The sequence below is a fragment of the Pezoporus flaviventris genome, unplaced genomic scaffold (assembly GCF_033815535.1).
Source record: "Pezoporus flaviventris isolate CSIRO_AGI_PZ_B2104156 unplaced genomic scaffold, CSIRO_AGI_Pfla_v1 ptg000027l, whole genome shotgun sequence".
Lineage (NCBI taxonomy): Eukaryota > Metazoa > Chordata > Aves > Psittaciformes > Psittacidae > Pezoporus > Pezoporus flaviventris.
This window is the reverse complement of record NW_026892575.1, coordinates 3,463,014-3,485,609: the sequence shown is the minus strand read 5'-3', so window position 1 is coordinate 3,485,609 and position 22,596 is coordinate 3,463,014. Positions and strand designations below refer to the sequence as shown.

The 22,596-nt window shown below is 39.8% G+C and overlaps 2 protein-coding genes across 5 annotated transcripts; one reads left to right on the top strand and one right to left on the bottom strand.

Moving 5' to 3' along the window:
* Nucleotides 1-936: 936 nt before the first annotated feature.
* Nucleotides 937-15,927, bottom strand: LOC133271968 (fatty acyl-CoA hydrolase precursor, medium chain-like). 4 transcript variants are annotated; one of them, XM_061458515.1, is made up of 14 exons: nt 13,972-14,042; nt 13,727-13,835; nt 8,694-8,898; nt 8,092-8,233; nt 7,517-7,650; nt 7,021-7,174; nt 6,028-6,129; nt 4,988-5,092; nt 4,170-4,310; nt 3,982-4,068; nt 2,847-2,994; nt 2,510-2,641; nt 2,130-2,202; nt 937-1,700 (listed from the first exon to the last, which is right to left on the bottom strand). In XM_061458515.1, coding segments are annotated over exons 3-14 (1,395 nt in total). In that variant the 5' UTR covers nt 8,696-8,898; nt 13,727-13,835; nt 13,972-14,042; the 3' UTR covers nt 937-1,525. The 4 variants fall into 4 exon arrangements, with proteins under 4 accessions (XP_061314499.1, XP_061314498.1, XP_061314496.1 ...); XM_061458514.1 differs by lacking the exons at nt 13,727-13,835; nt 13,972-14,042 and adding an exon at nt 15,891-15,927 and having other exon boundaries at nt 8,694-8,886; XM_061458512.1 differs by lacking the exons at nt 13,727-13,835; nt 13,972-14,042 and adding an exon at nt 9,697-9,846.
* Nucleotides 15,928-19,035: 3,108 nt separating this feature from the next.
* CIAO2B (cytosolic iron-sulfur assembly component 2B) lies at nt 19,036-21,776 on the top strand. The gene is made up of 5 exons (XM_061458487.1): nt 19,036-19,211; nt 19,324-19,408; nt 19,636-19,761; nt 20,239-20,284; nt 21,555-21,776. The coding sequence occupies exons 1-5, from the start codon at nt 19,069-19,071 to the stop codon at nt 21,650-21,652; spliced, it is 498 nt and encodes a 165-aa protein (XP_061314471.1). The 5' UTR covers nt 19,036-19,068; the 3' UTR covers nt 21,653-21,776.
* The last annotated feature ends 820 nt before the right edge of the window (nt 21,777-22,596 follow it).

The following is a 22,596-nucleotide window of genomic DNA, read 5'->3' as shown; positions in this document are numbered from 1 at the left end:
GCTGACGACAAAGGTGACACAATGGGCTGCACAAAGCTGCCAGTTCCATCTTTGCAATTTTAACTAGTTGGTGTTCATGACCATTCCAAGGGTAAAATAAACTTAATTGTTTACATTCCTGTGATGAATGCAGTTCTACCCTGAAATGCAAGGTAGGGAATGTACCTGCTCACATTCTTCAGGTGCATTATTACTGTTCCAGTCCACTGTTGTGAAGTTCTGCAAGAGCCAAGCAAGTGTGATACAATGGATTTGCTTTGAGTTATTATCATCTTAAAGAAGGATTTATTCTGTCTTAAAAGTACAGCACTAGCAACCATTAATAGAGTTATGATTACCATCTCTTTTGCTGGTATATTTTTTTCCTCTTAAGCAGTGAATCACTGCAGCTGAATCAGGTTTTTCACAGTAGTGTAGACGGAATTATCTGCAATCAGTGTAACAGAAGACTGACAATTTTCTTTTATTAACTGTGCTTTACTCCTTCATGAACAGTACTTTCTTCAGCAACTAAGTCACAGTGAACAGCAGCTGAAGGCCAGAGTCAGGAAGACTGCATGTGCGTACTTTGCAGAGCAGCAGGTCTTCCTTTTGTGAGCCCATGAACAATACTGAGCTAACAACATGCAGTGATCAACATCATACTTGCTCTCCCCTCTGTCTCAGTGGGTGTCTTTCCTGCCAGCAATACCTCCTGCCTTCAGCCGATGACTTGTGAACTCTTTGCCAGGAAGGGTTCAAGAACAGATAATCACACCACAGAATAGTCTGTAAAAAACCTAGAGCCTCCATACTCAGGTTCTGCAAAAAAAGGCTGGAAAAATCCTATCTGAAACGTTTCAGGTTGAACAAAGAAACTGGACACATTTCCGGCTTCCTGGGTGTGATTTAACCTCTTAGAATTAGCCTGTATCAGCTAAGTGAATGAAAAGGAAGTTCCAAAAAATCAAAAGCAACATTAATTTGTAACACCTTACAAAACTAGAAAACAAGTAGAGATCTTCTGTCCTCATTTGTGAGATGTCAAGCCCATCTGACTGAGTTTCTTTTGATGGATGCTGTGCTCCCTACAAGCTATTTCCAATTAAAGAAAGTGCAAAGAGTCTGTAAGAATGATATCTGACCATTCTAGTCTGGAAGAAGAGGGGAATAAACATATATCATATGTCTGACACTTTTGATATATTCTTTATAGATAATTTCTTACAGATTTCAATGTCTGCCAATTTTTCCCTCATTTCCCCTTCTCACATGAGCATTATTCAGTTTTGATATCCACCAAATAGATACCAAGGTCTTTTTGAGCCTGAATGATCGTGTTTTTTTTCTGCTTGCTTCATTAAATAGTGATTTTTAGTCCCACAAACATTTGACATTTCCCTCGATTCTCTCCTTTCCCTGTGATCTTGACAACAGATTACATAATAGTGAGTTAGAAGGTGATTATTAAATTCTGCATCCTGACAAAATAAGTTTGTTTGACTTTATTTCAGGTTTCGTAAACAATCTCTACCCTCTACAACTTTTATAAATCTGTGTGTTTTCTCTTTTCATTCCTCATTTCTTTTGTGAGCTGTATAAAAAAATCTACTCTGTGTTCTTTCAATTTCTTTGCTGCCTTTTGCGTTAGGTCTATTTCCAGGTATTCTTCATCCAGATCATACTGAGGCCAATGGACCAAGCCTTCTCCATTGGGATTTCTGGAAATAACATAAAGAAAAGTTAGCTTTTCATTTGCCTGTCAGTTGTGCTCTGTCTTGTCTGGTTGAGAGTATTTCAGAAAACTAACACAAGCTCAGATTATGTGATTCTAGTACCTAATAGATGGATGTTTTTTATCAAACTGCTCATTAATGGAATAACAAAAGTTTAATAATTGCCATTACTTTTGGATCTAAAACTCCACTGCAGATGGAATAACAGAGGTTTGGTGGTTGTTTTTTTTTACTTTGGTCTGCAGGTTTGTTTAGAAGATTTTCTCAAAATCATTACGTATAGAAATAATTTGCTTCAGTATTTATCTTAAATTCCATCACAGTTGTAGGAACCACCATGTGAGTATTCCTTCAGGCATATATTTCAGGCAGCACAGACAAAACTTGAGCTGTAATTAGCATTACAATTCTCACCCATTTCTAGCAAAGTTAGTCCAGTATTTCATAATAGTTCTGCTAAGTTTTTCTTCTTCTTCTGTAGCATGCCCTGCAAAGTGAGAGACAAAATAGCAATATTAAAACCTGAATAATCAAAAGAGTAGCAGCTATATAAATTCCAATAGACTGTAATCAGTTCTACTAATTACTCTGAGCTATAGTTCTACCTGAGCAGCGCTCTAGAGGAGGACAGCAGATGAATGATTTCATGAAAAGCAGCTACTACTAAAGACAGAAAATGTTTATGTTGAGTCCAGTGTTTCTAAAAGAAACATTTCTATTCTAAAGCCTCTCAGTAAGTAAATGAGTAATAATGATGTTTTAAAAGGAATACATTAGAAGAATGGATACATCACCAGCCAAGAATGGCTTTCCAAAGACAAAGGCAATCTCATCTGTATGATCTGCTTTTACAAACTCTGGTATAACACCTTCCCCTGAACTTGGTCGATGTTGAAATTCATAAAAGTAGACTGGGTTGCCAGCATCTAGTAGAAAAGATACAGAAGAGCGTTAGTGGAAGAGGTGACTATACCTATCACAAAAGATAATAAATTTCCATTACAAGCAGTTTTGGTAAAATGAAAACACTATCATTTTTTTTTTTTGGATAATGAAGTGTGATTTGTACTGTCCAAAACACACCCCTGGAATTACACATTTCTTTTAATAGATGCTGAATCAGAGACATACCTCTATGGTATCTAGCCACTTCAATGGATGACAGAACAAAAAGAGAATCTCCTAAGGCATCAAGAAGGCCATCTCGTACTTCAGCACGGTTTTTTGCATTCCCTATGTATTCATTGTATACCCGATCAACAACTTCAGAAGCAACACCCTGAAATGAACAACAAAAATACTTCTTATAATAATGACAAATATAATAAAGATTAACAGCATTAATTGAGTGTGCCATCTTCACGTCCCTGGCTAAACCCCAAACATTACTACTTTCAGAGAAAATCCTCAACTGTGTCAGAGTGTGGCTTAAAGCTCAGAATCAGGAGTTACACAGCTATCAGTTATAGATGTTCTCAGGGAAAAGAGGTTTGCAAGATCTAAAGCTCAAACATCTTTAGATAAACATCAGTCAGCGATGCTGATAAATAGATACAGTAACCTGTTCTGCCTTCTGTGGAAGTAACTCTCATAAGAAATGCTGTTGGTTTCCACAAAATTAATTTATTGCTGTAGATAGACATAATTTGTTCAAAAAAACAAGCCTTTCCAAGTTCATGATGGTTGTCTGTGACACTGAATGATCCATTCCAAATCCTAGCCACATTTATAAAATCCTTCTTACCTATTAATATGTGTTTTTCTGCACTTAGTATTTCAGGAGAGCACAAGGGAACTGGAAAGCTGAGAGGTATGTACATTACAGGGAAGCAAAACCACAAGAAACCTGAACATAGGTCTCTCAGAGCCATTTTAAACATCTCAGGTTGTCCTTTCTGGTCTCCAGCTACTGCTTCATAAGGGTGTGTTCTATAGATCTCATGTCATACACGTTTTATAACCTAAGGTATCTAAAATGTCACAAGAGGCCTATGCTTAGGTACCTGAATCACCTCTGGATTTCCACAGAACTCTTTTAAGAAGAGAGGTACTTAGGATAGAAATTTAGAGTCTATTTTCAATCACTAATGGCAGGAATGACAGGAATACACCACAAATGCTTCCCAGTACTGCCCAATGATAGGACGCTGTCAAACAGCTTTGTTTGAGAGAAGTTTTTCTCTAACATGTACTCCTTCAGGACTACAAACACAAAACCAGATCAGTGAAAAAGCAGCACTGGGCTATTCTGAAAATGGCCTCTTACCTTAAATGATAATGCTAAGGAGGTCTGTAAAACTTGACGTGCAACATTTTCATCCAGACCATCTGTGTAAGCAGGAAATTTCATCATCTGCATGATACAGAATAGTATTTATTAGAAAATCTTATATTAATAAAATAATCCTGTATTAACAAAACGATACATAAATAACAACATGATCAGTCTCTTACCATAGGAATTACATATCCAAATTCACAATTATTTACTCCTATTATATATGGGACTGCATTGATCGCGTTTTCAGATAGTAATTGCTCGGGACTCTTTGGAAAAAACACGCCATCTATAGATGTACTGATCAACATGGAAGGCTGGACAAGAAAAAAAACAAACACCACAAACCACAAAGCTTCATTAATATATTAATTATGCTTCTAGGAAAAAAAAGCAATTTTTTTTTACTGTAGTGCCAAAGAAAAACAAATTAAGTGCCAACTGAAAATCTAATAATTAATAGTATTCAAACTATCTCTAAATTTTCTGTGAAAGATTTTCTGCAGAAGATTCAGTGAAGATTAACATCATACTTTTAATGTTTGCAAAACATAGATGATGATGTCCAGTTTACATCTCTTAGTTAGTTCCATGTGTGGAACAGTCAGGGAAAAAAACCAATTTTTGTGTTGAAACTGCAAAGGAACATGAACTCCAGCATTGTGATAAGAAATTTTAAGTATGACATAATATAGTAATTAATTTTCAGGTTCTCCAGGAGAAACTGATATTTTCTACACTCTTTTCCTTCTCCTGGTACAGTATGACAGCAAAATACAGGTAGCTTAAAGTCCACGCAGAATGAAAGGGAAGTAACCTGTTCACATTTTTTCAGGTGAGGTATAGCATAGCATAGCTGTCAAATCCTGAGAGGGTCAAGCAGATCAGATATTACAGTCACTTCACATTCTAATATTACAACAGCCAAACAGCATACTCTGTTACAATAAAATTTGAAATGCCATTTGAAACCAAAAAGTGTAATTTCACATACCAGTTTTAGCATTGCCTGTACTATCTCTTCTTCTGTTTTTCCTCTTAAGCATTCAACTATGGCAGCTGAACTCGGTTTTTCACAGCCAGAGGCAGCAGCAATACTCTGCAATCGATAAAAATAAACTTTTTCAGATACTTCCAATAGGGACTCTATTTGAAGCTGCGACTGAGAATCCAGCAGGGGGAAGTCTAAGCTTGTGCGTAAGGATCATCGAGGCCACACATGCTCCCCCTGCAGACGTAGAGAACAGGAAGCTTTCACACTGTGGGATGAGCAGGACAAAACGTCCCTCCAGAGTATTTTGATATACGAATAGACCGAGAAAGTCATTCTGGTAAATAACATGGGCTGAGAAGGCTGGATGACATAAAGGAGTTAGAGGGATGCATAGTCAGAATACAACCGATAGATAGATGGTAACAAAGAGCACATTATACAATTATTGATGTCTTTTTGATGGAATAACAGTCATCATTAGAGAAACAGAGCTTTTTATAATGTTGCCTCTTTTATATCCCAGATTTTCAAATCTCGGTTCTTGGGAGTTTTGTTTGTTTGTTTTTCCCAGTTAAATAATAATTATTAAAAAAAAAAAAAGAAAAAAAAGGTTGAAACCAGCTCTTCTTTTCAAATATAAAAAAACAGAATAAAGTCTTGTTTATTTGCACACAACAGGCACCAAATAGCAGGGAAAAAGAATAATGCTCAGAATCTGGTGCTGTTTTCCAGCCAAAAATTATATCTCAACTTTTCTTGAAGTCAGTATACGTTATAGTATTCCTTTACATGTCACACTTCTTCCCTCCCTTCCCTCATCACTTTGTTAGTCTTTCTCTTTCACTCAGACATATATGGATATTTGGGTATTTGACAAGCAAGGCATCATTAAATATGAATTATTTGCACAGAAATACTGTCTTTAATGACTGTGGTTGTAGTGTCACAAGACAAAAATCTGTTTCTATATTTTGGAATACACTGTTTAAGGTACGTAAAACTATTTGGGAAAATAATTAAAATTATCACAAAATACCCACTTGTGCTTCCTCTTCAGGATGGTCAGTGAACAAAGCTCTGATTGCAGTACCACTCTCTGAAATGGCCTTATGGAACAAGCCCTTTGCTAGGGGAGATAAGATCTGTGAAAAAAAAACAATAACAAGCATTTCAAGCATGACAAGCATTGTGTTCTGACCACTGACTTAAAATTTCAGTATGAGGAATTGCCCTTTAAAATATTTTGAAAACAAATGTCGTAACACTGTTATTCTGTAGGCTCTGATCATAATTCAGTTATGGAAAGGGCTCTGGCAGCACTGTCAATGATACGACGTTTGTGCCTGCCTTTTGCTCTACCATAGCAGCTTCCTTCCAAGACTTCATGGAACTACACTGCAAGCCAGATATAGATCAAATAGAACAGTGTCCAAGATAGTCTGGTTGTGCTGCAGAAGAGGAATAAAGAGCTATTGGCCAGAGGTCAGAAGCTTACAGCAGGGATTTTTATCACATGTATCTCTGAACCTTGGTTTCACTATGTGATCTGTACCAAATTGTGAGAGACTGGATAAGAAGAAACTCTTGGCCAATGTGCTCAGTGTTGATATAAAAATTTTACATATCATTGGGTCACAACGTGCATATTTCGTTCAGCTATTATGACCATTCACCTCATTTGCACAAGTGGCTCTCAAAGCAACCAGGAAATTGGTGATACGTCCCCGTAAAGAACTTCTCAGGATAAATTTTGGGGGTTTTGGCAATGAAATCCTTCCCCCTCCACCCCTGAATTCTATTTAGCAGATGAGAAGTTACATTTTGGGTCTGAACTACAAGATTTGTGTATGAAAATACCATTTTCATCATTCAGAAGCTGTATTATATTGTTGTATTATAGACCAAGGTGATGTGTCATTTCCTGCAAAACAATTCCTTTTCTCTCACTGACTTTACATGCAGGTACTACAAGTGAAAGTGGATGGTGTCTTTTCCCCACAAGTAATTAAAATTCAGTATTACTACAAACTTACAAGAGCAGAAACGCTGATTCCTCCTGCAGATTCTCCAGCGATAGTGACAGATCCTGGATCACCTCCAAAATGCATGATATTTTCCTGAATCCACTGAAGAGCTGCTACTTGATCTAAATACCCCCAGTTACCTCGGGCATGCTTATCACCAGTGCTGCAGAGGAAGAACAGATTTGTTTTAAATGCTCAGTGCAAGAAAAATGCAGAAAAATTACAATCTGTGGTATCAGAAATCAGCTGCCATTCTCTACACAGAGTTTTTCTACATAACTAAAAAAATAAATGCTCACAAAGCATTGAAATCAGAGTAGCAGTCGAACAAGAACAGACCTGGAAGCTGATTTGGGACTTGTAAATTATTCCCAACTGTTGCATATGTAATTAAGAAATGTATAGTTTCTTTGCATAAGCAAGTATTCCGTATGTCTCTACACAGAGGCTCTGCACACATAATCTTGGAAATCACTTAGCAAAAAAACACCATAAAATATCTTACCTAAAATATCCAAGAATACTTAATCTGTACTGAATTGTTACAACTACCACATTGTCAAATGCTGCTAATGCTGAACCATCATATGATGAAGCTGCTCCAAGAGCTAATCCACCTCCATGGATCCATACAAAGACCTGAAAAGACAAAACCAGAAGTAACCCAGCACAGATAAGAGCTCTCAGTGATAAAAACTAAATATAAGCCAATATACAGTATTTTGTGCTATTTCACTCCTGAATCTTTCAGATTTCATTTCACAAATAGAAGTCTTTCAATATGAGGCCTGCAATCTTACAAAATAGCACTGATTTTATTAAATACTTACATTATATCAGTGCCCCATGACTTTTCACAGATTATTCAGAAGAAATCAATCATTACCTAAATAAAATATCAATAACATTTTATTTATAAAATAGGATTTTGTGTCTCTTAAATCTCAGCAAATACCTACTGGGGTAAAGCACGTAAGTTAATCACCATTACCACACTGCACGTCTAGGTCTGCATACAGCACAGGTCGTAGGTTTGCTGTAAGATAATTTTGCTAGAGGTCTTATAATGATTTTGCTTACAGGCAGCTTTTCCTGTTTTCCTGTAGAAACGGGTGTATACACATTTAGGTATAAGCAATCTTCAGACACTTGCAGGATAACTTTTTCTTTTCTATTAGTAATATAGTTCGAAAAAAGCTGTCCTTCTTTATCCTGTAGACACCTGAATAAAAGAAAAAACAACAAGAAACAGAGATAACTGTACAAATGGAGTAAGACATTTACAGTATAGACTAGAACTGATCAGCCTTTCTTGTGTGTCCTGTTAAGCATGTGTCTCAGCATTTTTTTAATTCTAATATTGCATTCCGACAGTTCCTCAGTTTCTTCCTGTTTCTGCTCCAAAGGTACACAGTTTATAAACATTGCTAAGTTATGGCCAAATGCTCCCAAAACAGAACATTATTGGCAAAGTGCCAGTCCATTTTAGTTCATCATTGATGTCCATTACATAGAATTTTTTAATAAAACCAGAAGCTTATAAAGATGCCTTTAGAAATGCATTCATTGTAACAGTTGCAGGTGGCACCAAGGAATTAATCTTTGTGGATTTTCGCTGCCCTGTACATCAGTGTCCTGGAATTCCATATTAATAAAGATCTATGTTTTTGTCACTGTCTTACATTGGTGGATAGGAAGTGGCATCTCTGACACCCTTCCATGGCTCAGGTGGCTGGGGTTCAGAAAACCTCAGTAGTCCAACAGGGGGCTTAGCAAAAGGAACTCCCAAAAAAACATTCACACTCTTCTCAGCTGCGTCTACTTTGAATTGGTACCCTCGGAGTGTCCCGTACTTGGTCACCACTTCTGGTTGCTCTGCTTTCTGCTCTGGAGGATATGAACACAAAGTCACATGATCAGTCCGTTCATGAGTAACTGCCAGATTTCTAAGAGCTTTAGCTACATAAATACACACCTTTTGTTTGCTTTAACAATTAATTTCCAAGCATAAGGCTTCAACAAACTCTAGTCAATATAACTGACATTATTTCAGCCTTCATTTTGATTGGTTTGTATGTATGATCTATCTTGGGTATATGTATTTTCTTACTACATACACACATTAATAATTGCATATAGATCTTAATCCTTTTTGATCCAAGTTGTTAGTTAAAAGTCCAAGAGGTTGCTATCATTAAGAAAAGGCATTTCCTTTTTAGGAAAAGATTTGTGAGCACACAAAATACATTCCAGATGCTTCATATAGGGTACACAGCTAAATGAAAAAGCTTCTAACATACTGAAAATAATCTGGCATATACAAATACTGTTAAGATTTAAGCAAGATTCATTTTAAGATGGAAGTTCTCAATACCAAATTACAAATCTGGATCTGTCATCTACTGTGTCTCATCAGCCAAGATTTTGGAACAAGAATTTGATTTTTCTATTTGCAAAAAAAGGCAAATAAGACAAACGATTGAAAACAGATCACAGAAATTATTTAAGAACTCTTGCTATTCAGACAATTTCACTGCAGTGAGGTTGAGTGCCCAGCTCCTCTGATAAAGCTGGGGTTCCCCTAGATGAGCAAGCTTAAAGGTGGGGTTCTCTTAGGGGAGCAAGCTGCACCTCTGCTCTATTTCCTTACAGAAGGCAACGGGGAAAAGCCCTTTTGCAGCTTACCAGTAGCTACAAGCACTGTGACCCGGATGGTGAGAATCAAGCACAGCAGCAACGCGTCCTTTCCAGTTGCCATCTTGCAAGCTAGTCACGTTTGTGTTCTCAGTGCATTGTCTTATATATTCCAGTATGTGTATCTGTTACGCAAGGTGAATACTGATTAGGAAAAGCAACACCCAAGCTGCGAGCCAACCCAACTGCGGGCATCCAGAACAACTGCCCTGCTCGTAAGGCACTCCTCCAGGGGAAATCCACCACGATTGCGCTGCATGTGGCAAGAGGGAGACTTCCTGCCTCTCAGAGCGGCCCCACAGGTTTCATACTGGCTCTCTAGTGCTCCTTCTCTCATTCACAAAACCTCAGGCATCAACTGTGTGCTTTAAAATGCTTTGAAAAGAGCGTTCTACTACACCAGGAGACTTGTCCTGCTGCTGTAACACTGCAATTTTTCACAATAAAGCTGGGATTTCCTCATACCACACAGTAAAGAGATCAGGAAGAGAACTATACTTTCACTACACCTATTTACTTCATTTTGGCATCAGTATCTCAATGTAAGGAACACACAATATAGCCACAAAATCCAGATCAATACTCCTGAAAAATGTGCTTTTGCTGAACTAAAAGTTGAGGTATTTTTATTCTCACAGGAGGATATTGTTTGACAAAAACAATACTAGAAGAATCTTAGCCTTCCCTGCAGGGTGGATACTCCGTCACTCAGTCCTGTATGCTCAGGGATGGTTGTTTGGTATCTAACATGAGTTTTGCAATACTAAACTGGTGAGTTTTTTCAGTTTTTGTAGTGTGGGAACAATATTGAAGGGTTTGGGTGGAACTATACATTTAATACCTCTGAAAAATCAGAAGCATGCATGGGCTTCTGTGTGAACTCACATCTGTCATTGGAGTGCAATACAAAAAGGAGGGAAGTTGAATAGAAATGAAAGAGATTATCCACCCATGTTAACTAAGGGATTGTGCTAGATTTATGTAAGCTTTGGCCCTTGTTCCCCTTTTTGTTTTTCTGGCAAGGCTCAACTCTTGCCCCAAAAAGGCCATTTTGCAATTTTATATCATCAGAGTTCTCAGTTGCCAGAGACAGCATTTCTATAGATTCACCTACTGCTTGCACATTTGTTTTCAGCTAAGTGAGCTGTGAAGACCCGCAGTCATTAGAGCAGTTCAGCACCTATATTATGCACCTAGTAGTCCCGTGCACTACGGCTATGCTTGTGTACTTTACTCCAGATCTTCCTAAGTGTTTCTGCACGGGTGTGATTTATAGCCCTCATAGGTAAACCCCAGTCAACTTTATACTGGACTGCTTAGAGAGCAAACCGTTGACAGGTAGATGTACATGTTCAGTGCATGCTGCGTACCTTAAGCACTTGCTTTGTTAATCAGGAGAGTTCTGCCCTCTGTACTGAGCTCTGCGCTGCGGCAGCCACGCTGTTAACTATGCCGATGCTATGCTTTGCTACAAAGCAATGCTTTGAACTCTGCTTGCTCCTTTCTCCTTTTGATGTTGCAGACTTTATCTCCATAAACAGTTCCTTTTCTCTCCCTGATCTTTCCTGATTTTACTGAACTGTCCTTTCTCATCTGCTTTCCCATTATATCCCCCCCTCATTGGCTATTTCCAAGCCTTAATCTTCAGTCTTCATTCTACTCACTACTGCTCTCCCAAGTACCCATTCTACAAAACGTCTTAACCCATATCCAATCCACAGTCCCAGGGAAGAAGCCATTCTAAAAATATTACAAGTGCAAAACAGTTTCTGCAAACTCTGCCAATTTTACTTACAAAAGGATAATAAAGAAATTGGATTTTAGGACCCTATAGCCTTACCTGTAGATACTTTGTATGGATCTGCAAGCATGACCTGTATGCGCTGCAACTGTGGAAACTTTCACTCTTTTGACAAACTGGAGACAGTGCTACATACCTGAAAAGTGGAATTCTTGAATCCTGTTTGGCATTACGTTTTGGTAACATTTTGCAGTTTACCCTCAGTGAAAAATGCATAAATAAATAATTTATTTATTTATGCAGAGATAAATAAAAAAGCCTCCTGACATATGATGACATTTGCCTCTACATTTAAATGCACTGCTACCTTTCTTTATTTCAACAGCTGAAAAATAGAGACAAATAGCACATTTAGAGGCTCATAATTGCATAAGAGCTCACAATTACATTTTGCCTCAAGTATGTATGATAGAAATGTTTAGAACTCTGCATTTGAAACAGGTCAGTTTGGTTTTTTACTCAGCCCCTGGTGAGAACTCAATAAAGCTATAGTGTGTAAAACTTAGAGCTAGAGTCTACGAAGCTAGTGTTTGGACGGCTTTAACTGCCTGTCTCTTTAGCATGTGTTAATCTCACATTGGGATGTCTCTGAGATGATACAGAGTTATCAGAACACTCCCCTCTAAATAGATAGGAGTAAAATATTTTGACATTTTCCACTGTGATCTATTTTTAGCACTCTGCCTCTGCGTAAGAAGTCAGCACCACTGCACTTCTCTGCATACACTTAAAAGATAAGCTTATATTCTGTACATATACATACAATGCTGCTTATTTATCTCCTTTGAAAGGGAGTGGTACAGGATTCAGGGGAATTGTGTGTGCAATGAAAATCTATCAAGCCTATTTTGAGATTGTATTCCCCTCATAAAAGATCTTTGCGAAAACAAAGGAGGAGGGGCAGATGCTTAGCAGGAATTGCTACTTACTGAAACAGCAGTTGTGTTTACAGTTTAATCCTACCTTCTGAGTTCTGACTGGCAACAGAATTTGGGCAAAAAGACACAGGAAATCCCAACTTATTTCTTCCAATAAAATGAGTTGAAAAGAAGGGATGGCCACTGAGCTGCTGTAAGACATTATATCTATGTACAATCTTAAATTATTCCAGAGACATAGAAGGGAGATTCAAAAAGTGGTGAACAGATGCCTAGTGTCCTGTAGGATCTGCGGAGCTGCATAATGCTGCTGTGATGTAGCAGTATGGTCAGGAATACATCTGGGACAGCTGGAGTGTCCTGGGATCCAGATAGAAGAAAGAAATGACATAGCAGAGAAAGAAGTCAGTGTTTAAGACCTGCTCTTGACACTCCAAGTGCCAGTGAGCTAGAAAGGACACTGTAATCACTCTGGTACAAATTAATCTCTCTCCACTGCTAGTAATGAAGGCCTGTGACCTAGTGCAAACAGAGATCTGTAAGTGACTGATAGCACAGAGAACAGCTTGGAGCACAATAAAGAGCACCATGGTAAGGACAGGAAATGTATAATTAATGTTACCAACATTGATTGTTTTAGGGGAGTTACTGCTGGATTTAAAAGGAAAAAAGTGCGAGTAGTAGAGACCGTTTCTCACTTTTCTAACATTTGAGAGAAGTCTTAATTCCAGCACTACTGTTACAGACTGTATATCACAATAGTCAGAAACACAGTAACTGTTGAAAAACCAACCTACAAAGCAGAACATTCTTTAGTTTCTCTTTTTTTTCCCTTCCCCACAGATGAAATTTCTGTATCTAAATCAAACCAAAACTTCTGTACCATCGCTGATACACTTGACATCAAAAGACAGTTTTATTTGCAAATTGGGTCTTTATTGATTTCATGTCATTAAAACAAGATTGATGTTACATTCTGTCTTCAGTCATGTGGAAATGATAAAAAAAAACTGAGCAGTGGGGAAATCTGGTACCTGTGTTTAATAAGTGAGGCTTCTCTTGTAGACAAATCCAAGAAAAAAGTAAAGGATCACAAAGGCAAAACAGCTCAATTGGAATTATTACAGTCAATAATTGCAAATATGGCAACTGTCAAGAAAAGGTAAAAGGAAACATAATTTTATCCACAAAATCACTTTCAATAATTTCTTTTACTATCCTCATAGTTTGCATATTATACACATGTTAAGACTATAAACTGTAACTCTGAAATAACCTTCTTGTTCTCCATTCTGTTGTTATTTGTCTTTTCAAACATCAACTTTCTCCAGAAAAAAACTACCTGCTTTTCCTTCAGCCTTCTCGTTTTCTTTTGGTTTAGATTCATCTGTAAGTATTCTTCATTTAGGTTCTAAGACAGCCAATCAATCAAACCCTCTCCATTAGGATTTCTGTAAACACCAAGAAAGAGTGATGTCCTTTTCAGTTACAGTGGAATTCACAGAAGACTGAAATCAACAAAAGAGCTAACTCACTATGGAGTCAGCACAAACTAGTAGTGTGTGTCATGAATCTCATGATTCTTACCCATTTTGATCAAGTTAACCCAGTACTTCATTAGAGTCTAGTAAGGTGCTTTTCTTCCTCTGTAACTTCACCTGAGAGACAAAATACACTATAATTATTATGTGTGGCAAAAGTCAAAATATTGCTCCTACAAAAGCAGCATTCAACTCTTTGAATATGTTGTAACAATTTAAGATTACAACAGAGGCACTGTACTTGTCATATGTTAGTAATACAGCAATTATCAACAGAATTCTATTTATGAATGAGATTTGCATAATTATCCTTATTCTACAAATGGGGGAATTGGGGTACAAGGAAATAAGGTGATTTGCCTGTAATTGTTCAGGGAATCAGAAGCAGAACCAAAAAAAGAACCCACGCTTCCTGAGTCCCATTAAAAGGCATGGGAGTGGTCTACTCAAGGAACGGGCCACATGGTTTACTTTCATTGTGTTGTGGACCTGAAATCCGTCCTATTATTCAGAACATGACTAGGCAAAGATTTCTTCATTCTGACAGAAGACAAGGTCATTCCATGTCTTATCACTTCATGAAAATGAATTTAAATAAAGTTACACATATGTCCACTCTATCAGCTAGGTGAAAATAATTTTAGTTACAGTGTGTTATTAATTATAAATGCATCTCAATAAACCAATAAAAATATTTGCTATTTTAATGCTCTCAGTAAATTCAGGCAAATAGAAAAAGAACTATGTAGTGTTTTCTCGTGTAAGGTAACATTAGTAAAAAAGTAAATATAAAATATAAGCAAAATCAAAAGGCTCTAGTAACAGATTAACAAATGCTTTTACAACATAATTGTATTGGTCCAAAGTTCAATGGAGTAAAAGGAAATACTTTCATTTATGTGGGCTGTGAAACAGACTATGAACTACTGTGCAAATGACAAAAATAAAAGTAGAAAAAATGGTGAATTAACTTAAAATAAGTAGAATTTCTGTGTTTCTTTGTCAAAATAAGAACTGCTCCTAATTTGTTTCATGGGAAAGAAAATACTCCATCCCAAGTATTATTATTTTAGTCATATGCAATTAAAGCAAATTGCTGGATTTGTAGTATTCCTGATGTGACATCTTGTATGTAATTGTTCCATGACTGGCATATCCATTAGGACTGTAGCAAGATGGGATTCTGCTTGAAGAAACCAAAACTTCCAGAATCCTACGAAAATGCCCAAACTGGCACGACAAAGGCAATTCTGGGAGTACACCCTTAATCCTTGCTCAATGGACCAGTCCCATTGTACATAAAACGCTTAAATGTTAATTAAATCAAGGACAAAATAGTCTTCAAACTAACCACTAGATCTCACGCAGAAAATTAAACATTAGAGCTCCAAGCCTTGCTCTATTCAATGCAACTGGAACACTACCTGCAAAAGAGACCAAGAACCCCAGTCTCACCCCAGGAAAACTTGTAGAAAACAAACTAACATCAAATTATTTTCCAGTTCTGGGTATTTTGGCATGGCTTGTCTACACTTAAATACCAGAAAGTCTCCAGAATACAGAGCTGTTGACTTCCCAAGCAGCAGTAGGCCAAAGGACAAATTCCAGGTTGCTTTAGCATGTTTTAAATTTTAAGCCCGTATACTTCACTTAGCAAACATCTACCTGTGTTATTACATTCTCCTCTCAATATATTGTGACTATGAGGACAAGTACAACACTGGTACAAAGATAAAGGAGCACATACACTTGCTTCACACAAGCCTGCATACCTATATCGCTCTTCACCCTCAAGTTCCCAGGGGGAATTTCAAGAACAGCCTCCTACGCATGACTGGATTTTTGGCTACAACATTTGATCCAGCATGTAGTAAGAAGTCTGAGTATCCTACTGGTGTTCATTAGCTCACCCCTGCGACAATTGGATGCTTTAATGGGTGGTAAGGATATTTCTGCATCCCCTACCAACTCCAGAAATCAGTCCCATAGTTCAGCAGGAACACCTGTTTCCTAGATATTCATCCACTGTCACAGGCAGGAACTCTCATGGTACATCCTAAGAGAAAAAGGAAACAAGACACAAACACAAAAATTATCACTCTGTGAATTAGCAGCTAAAAATGCTTTTAAACTTTAGAGATTCTGCAAAGGCACAAAGCTCCAGGGTAGCACCCAGGTTGATGGGAAACCATTTTATTTACATAAAATCTGTTCAGACCTTCTGGGAAGGGGGAAACCCAAACAAACAAAAAACACCAAAAAAACAAACCAAACAAACCACCTAAGGTCAACTTTGCAACAGATTTATGTGGGTTGAAATGCTATAGGAATCAACAAAGATCCAGAAACTTCTCTTAATTACCTTTGGCTTCTGTTTTCTTCAGAAGAGAGATGGGAATTAAAAAAGTAATTTCCCTGAGTCCGTGAAAGGTTTATGGAGTATTAGACTACAGGCCAAGACCAACGGGCTCTTCAAAGGCAGCCTATGTTTTTAGCGTTAGAATTTGCTGCTTGAAAGATACATTTCAAAACTAGGAGTGTGAAGTACCTACTTTAAAAGTTGCATTTAATTTAATATGAACATATTGAAAAATCCTGCCTTGAAATCCATCAACCAGGAGATTAACCATCAGATACCATAAGATTAGGGACACTATTTGTAGTAAGCCTACATACAAATACATAAGATAAAAATGCTGGTTCAGAGGTCTAGAATTTTCCCAAATCCCAGGCCTGACTCAACCCTATTTGTGTAAGTCCTGTCTTAGTAACACTATGACTAAGACATAGTCATATAAGAAGCAGGAAATTAGAGAACACCAGACATCACAAATCTTTTATATGCATTAAAATCTCACTTCTCAGATTATTAGTGCAACAGTACTTACCAAAATTGGTAGTAAAAATTCTAAAGTTGAAGTGATTGGTTTTACACCCGTTTCAGTCAAACCTGATATTTTTGATGCCTGCCCAGAAAAGAAACCCAATTTTATTAGTGCCATTCAACTTTTCCAATATTTTTAACATTGGAACTGCATCCTTCTACTTTATCCATACTACTGGTGTTTATTTTTGCAGCATCAAATCATATGCAAAAATGCAGTACAATGTAGCAGCTGTCTTGAAAAGCTTTTATTTATGCCAGTAAAGGTTTCCTGGGTGAAGGTTTCTACATAAATCTCTCACACACAGTAGTTTATCCTTAAATCAACACATTGTTATGAAACTTGTTAGCATTAGTGCAGTACTGAAGCAAAAATCTTTTGTCCCAGAGCCTTGTGTTCATTCTGGTAGGCAGTCATTGGCAACCTCTCTGTCTCTGTTGTACTGTATATTTCAAAATAGCTCTTTATCCCTTCTTGAATAAAAATAGGCCTCCTGTGTTTTTCAGAATTAAAGAGGAAATTAAATTTAAGGGCCAGACTATAGCTTCTTCTCCATGAACAGCCTCTGTGGAGGCCAAAAAACAAGGTCTACTTATCAATACATTATGGAATATGTACTTCTGTCAGAAAAGTGGGAAAGGGCCATGATCTCACTTTGTCTATAAGTAGCTACCTGTTGCATTTACTGTTGTTCCAGTCCAATGTAAACAGCCCTGGGATTTTTTTGATGATTCTTCTTGTGGACCAGGAAGACAGACCAACACCAGAAAGCAGATTTCAATATATGGGAACAGGTGTGTGCATCTGTCTGTGCATGTATACATCCACCCAGGCACAGACACATACATGCACATATATGAGGCAGGGAGAGAGGAGCTGGAAAAAGTAGGATTCCATGAGGCTACTTAAGTTGAACACTTTCCACTACTGAGATCCAATGAACATGGACTTCTTGTGCTGCCAAACTGAACTCTCATTTTTAAAATTAAAAAGAAAACTAACCAACCACAGAAACCCCCACTTTTAAAATCAGCCAATATCTTCACCACTTAGGATGAGTCAGCTCAGTCAGCTTTGTACTTCCTAAACAGCCAGAAAAATATCCTTACCACCTAAAATTTATTATCCAAAACAGCATACACAAATTGAAGGACCAACTTAAGAAAGGATTAGATTAAGAAGTGAACTTTAATGCCAATGTAATCTATGTATTAACTGAATACAATACAAAACAGAGATGAAAGCAGAGATAAATGAAAACTTTGCTCAGTGGTAGTTTGTAAATCACATTTAAAGTATCAGCAGATGTGTAAACAGGTCCCGATGGAGACAAACTCAATGTGGCCCAACTCCACGCAGTCAGAAGCACACCTAAGGTATCCCCCCACACACCTGTGCTGAGCAGCAGAACCCCAATATAAGTATTTTCTTCCAGCTGCAACACCTTTTGAAACATCCAAGTCTTTTCTTTCTGTCAGCCACTGGGGGAAACTGCTGCCTTTCTCCTGGGGAACAAGATACTAAACCTGTGACCACGACTTGTTGCAGCAAGCAGACTCATACCAGACTGGTTTGGATTGGAAGGGACCTTAAAGCTCATCCAGTTCCAACCCCTTGCCCCCGCAGGGACACCTTCCACTAGAGCAGGTTGCTCCAAGCCCCTCTGTCCAGCCTGGCCTTGAACACTGCCAGGGATGGGACAGCCACAGCTTCTCTGGGCAACCAGTGCCAGCGCCTCGCCACCCTCACTCCTGCCATATAGCTAATGTAAATCTCCCCTCTATCAGCTTAAAGCCATTCCCCCTTGTCCTGTCACTACATGCCCTTGTAAAAAGCCCCTCTTCTGATTTCTTTTATGCCCATTTCGGTACCAGAAGGCTGCCATGAGGTCTGTATTTTAACCAAGCACGCCCCCTCCGGCACTAAGCTCCCTCACACACTCCGCAGCGCAGCTGACTCCGGTGAAGCCACTCGGTTTTCACCCTCAGACGTTAGTTAAAGCCGAGCCAGGCTCGGGCGGCTGAACACCCTCCCTCAGCGCTGCTCCCTGCCCTAGTACCGACCCCGACACTCGCCCGAGCTCCCCCCGTCGCTCCCGCACACACCACCACTTACACGGCTCACCCACAGGGAGCACTATCGCCACGGGTAACCGGGCACCGCGGTCTAGGGTCCGCCCCACTCCCGGTGCGGCGACGATCGGAGTCCGGGCTCCTTCCGCCGCGGACGCACTCAAGGTGGGAGGGCTGAGAGGCGCCATGGTGGGCCCAGGCCCGGGGCCGGGCGGCGGGGCGCCCCTGGAGAACGCCAACCCGCTCATCTACCGCCGCTCGGGGGAGCGGCCGGTGACGGCGCGGGAGGAGGACGATGAGCTGCCCGACATCATTGACGACCGCGAGATCTTCGATATCCTGCCGGGGTGGCCGGGCCGGGCCGCGCTGGGCTGAGGGCGGGCGGGCGGGCCGGGACCGCGGAGCCAGGTCGGTGCAGCTCCGAGCCGCTTTCCTTAACACGACACATCTCATCCGCTCCATTAACGACCCCGAGCACCCCCTCACGCTGGAGGAGCTGAACGTCGTCGAGCAAGTGCGGGTGAAGGTGAGGTCCCCGCTTGCCGCGGAGCCGTGCGGCCTGTGCCGGCCCGCTCCATCATTGACATGAACGCGGGCCTGCTGCAGCAGTCTGTGCAGGTTTACTTACCCTGTCAGTGAACAAACCCACGGGCAACCAAGCATGGCTTCGAGCTGCATTGCATGGCACTCGGGGTGAAGGCAGCGGGTGCGGTACTGTCGTGGTTTGTACACTGCAGGTGTTCGTTTTAACAGGTGAACGACGCAGAAAGCACGGTGGTAGTGGAGTTCACCCCCACCATTCCTCACTGCAGCATGGCCACCTTAATCGGCCTCTCCATAAAAGTAAAATTGATTAGGTCTCTGCCTGAGAGATTTAAGGTGAGTAATCAAATCACTGTGGAAAGCAGAAGAGAGGAATTGTGTTTAAGAAGGAAAAAATAAAAGGCAAAAATAAGCTGACTAACTTATAGTGAAAAATAGCAAGAGCTATTTTAGTATTATGGGGGAGGGAACACACCAGGAACCAGAGAGGGAAGTGGGCTAAGATACTGATGCAGAATTGCAGTTGTGTGGCAGTCATGCCAAGGGTGAGCAGGACACAGGGTACCCTCAGTGCTCTGCGGCACAGGAGGAGAGGTTGGTGCTGCTCCCCCTTGTCTGAAGCAGGCTTAAGCAGGTGGGAATGCAGAATATTCTTATTTCAGACTTTATTCTGCTATATATCATATAGAAATATCATACATTGGCAAGAATATCCTTTTTTCCTTTCTTCTGCTTACTAATTTTTATTATTAAGTAGTTTGAACTTGACCTTCCAGTATTTTGTTGACTTTTTCTTTTGTGGTGCTTTTTAAGCTGGATGTTCATATTACACCAGGAACACATGTCTCTGAGCATGCAGGTAAGGTTTTTAGGCCTCTGTCGTATGGTCTTTCTTGTTCTGTATCGTATTAGAATCACAGAATCAACTAGGTTGGGAAATACCTTTAAGATGAAGTCCAGCCATTACCCCAGGACTGCCAAGACCTCCACTAAACCACCACTGAGGACCTCATCTACATGGTTTTTGAACACTTCCAGGGATGGTGATTCCACCACTTTCCTGGGAAGCCTGTTCTAATACCTGATCACCCTCTCTGTGAACAAGTTTTTGCTAATATCCAGTCTAAACCTCACCTGGCGCAGCTTGAGGCCATTATCTCTTATCCTATTGCTTGTTACTTGGAAGAAGAGACCAACCCCCACCTCACTACAGTCTCCTTTCAGGTAGTTGTAGAGGGTGATAATGTCCCCCCCTGAGCCTTCCCTTCTCCAGATTAAACGCCCCGGGTCTCTGCCTAATCACACTTGTGCTCCAGGCACTTCACCAGCTTTGTTGTCCTTCTCTGGCCCTCCTTCAGCACGTCAATGTCTGTAGTGAAGAGCCCAGAACTGAACACAGGATTTGAGGTGCAGCTTCAGCAGTGCCCCGTACAGGGTGATGATCCCTACCCTGACCCTGCTGGCTACACTACTGCTGATACAGGCCAGTATGCTTTTGGCCTTCTTGGCTGCCTGTGCATAAGCTGGCTCATGTTCAGCCCCTGTCAGTCAGCACCCCCAGGTCCTTTTCTGCTGAGCAGCTTTCCAGCCACTCTTCTATGTATTCTAAACATCTCCTCAGGCAACCTGTGTTCTCAACTGTCATTGATTTGCCTTGGTTGTTGAGGACTCAGAAAATGGGGAGAGGCTAGGGGGACAATTCTTCTTGTGTTCCACCTGCACATGCATAGCTCTGTGCTGCTGGATCATAAACAGCTTCCTGGTTTAACTTGTGGTAACATGGTAGCTTTGACTTAGACTGCAACTCTGGAGTGTACTTAGCATCTGCTAAATGCAGTTAGCATCTCCATCCCTGTCAGTGTTCAAGGCCAGGTTGGACAGGACTTGGAGCAAACTGATCTAGTGTAAGGTGTCCTTGCCTGTGACAGGGGGTTGGAGCTTTCAGATCCCTTCCAACCCAACCCATTCTGTGATTCTATGGTCTGCAGTTTGTGGTGTACTTGAGTACCATAGCAGCAGTATGATTATGTGTCTCAATGTAAAATGCTTTTAAAAAAGATATTGTATACCAATGTTTTGACTGGGTTAATGTGTTTTGTTGGTTTTTTTTTTGTTTTTTCCTTGCACAGTTAATAAACAGCTTGCCGATAAAGAACGTGTAGCAGCTGCTTTGGAAAACTCTCACTTACTGGAAGTGGTGAATCAGTGTTTGTCTGCTCGATCATAATTGCCGGATGGGAAAATTATTGGTATTCTACTATGTTAAACAGATTTCGTATGTAAGTGCTGATGCTGGTGTTATACTATACATATATCTGTGTTCAAAATAAAATCACCCTGATTTTCTTAAATGTTTTCTTACTCCTACAAAAATGGTTTGTGGGAAATTGGCTTACAGGCAGCTACAAAAATACAATGAAAATTGATTTTTACAACTTATTAGTCATTGCATAGGAAGTCTTTTTCTTTAAAAAGATTGGCTTCAACTTGGTTTATCCAGTTTCTCACTATCCAAAATTAGTTATAAACTCAATTTAGAAGTGGATTTTGCACAATGGACTTCACAAGTTTGTATGGTTTAAGCCCAGGTGGCACCTCAGAACCATGCAGCTGCTCGCTTGCTACTCCCCTTCTTCACCTCCTGCTCCCGGAGACATGGGGAGGAGAATCGAAGTAATGTAACTCCCACAGGCCGAAATAAGAGCAGTCCAGTAACTAAGGTATAACACAAACCACTGCTGCTACCACCAAAATTAATAATGGTAAGGGGAATAATGGGAGAGAATACAACCGCTCACCACCTACTGACCGATACCCAGCCCGATCGGAGCAGTGATCTGGGCCTTTCAGGTAAGTCCCCCCAATTTATATACTGGGCATGACGTGCTGTGGTATGGAATACCTCTTTGGTTAGTTTGGGTCAGGTGTCCTGTCTCTGCTTCCTCCCAGCTTCCTGTGCCCCTTCTCACTGGCAGAGCCAGTCCTTTTCAGTGCTTAATCAGAGTAAACATCACTTAGCAACAACTAAAAATATCGGTGTTACCAGCACTGTTCTCGGACTGAAGTTGAAAACACAGTCCTGCACCAGCTACTAAGAAGGAGAAAAATAACCATTACAGCTGAACCCTGGACACAAGTACACAAAGCTAATTGGCAGTTAAAATCTTTACA

Excerpts from the sequence above, each read along its gene's own strand:
- LOC133271968 (XM_061458512.1), bottom strand. The coding sequence starts at position 9,769 with ATGGCAACTGGAAAGGACGCGTTGCTGCTGTGCTTGATTCTCACCATC. Across the intron at positions 8,899-9,696 it reads CACAGTGCTTGTAGCTACTG|AGCAGAAAGCAGAGCAACCA; the intron begins GTAAGCTGCAAA and ends CATATCCTCCAG. Across the intron at positions 2,203-2,509 it reads TGGAAAGCCATTCTTGGCTG|GGCATGCTACAGAAGAAGAA; the intron begins GTGATGTATCCA and ends CTCACTTTGCAG.
- CIAO2B (XM_061458487.1), top strand. The coding sequence starts at position 19,069 with ATGGTGGGCCCAGGCCCGGGGCCGGGCGGCGGGGCGCCCCTGGAGAAC. Across the intron at positions 19,762-20,238 it reads CTCTGCCTGAGAGATTTAAG|CTGGATGTTCATATTACACC; the intron begins GTGAGTAATCAA and ends GTGCTTTTTAAG. Across the intron at positions 20,285-21,554 it reads ACATGTCTCTGAGCATGCAG|TTAATAAACAGCTTGCCGAT; the intron begins GTAAGGTTTTTA and ends TTCCTTGCACAG.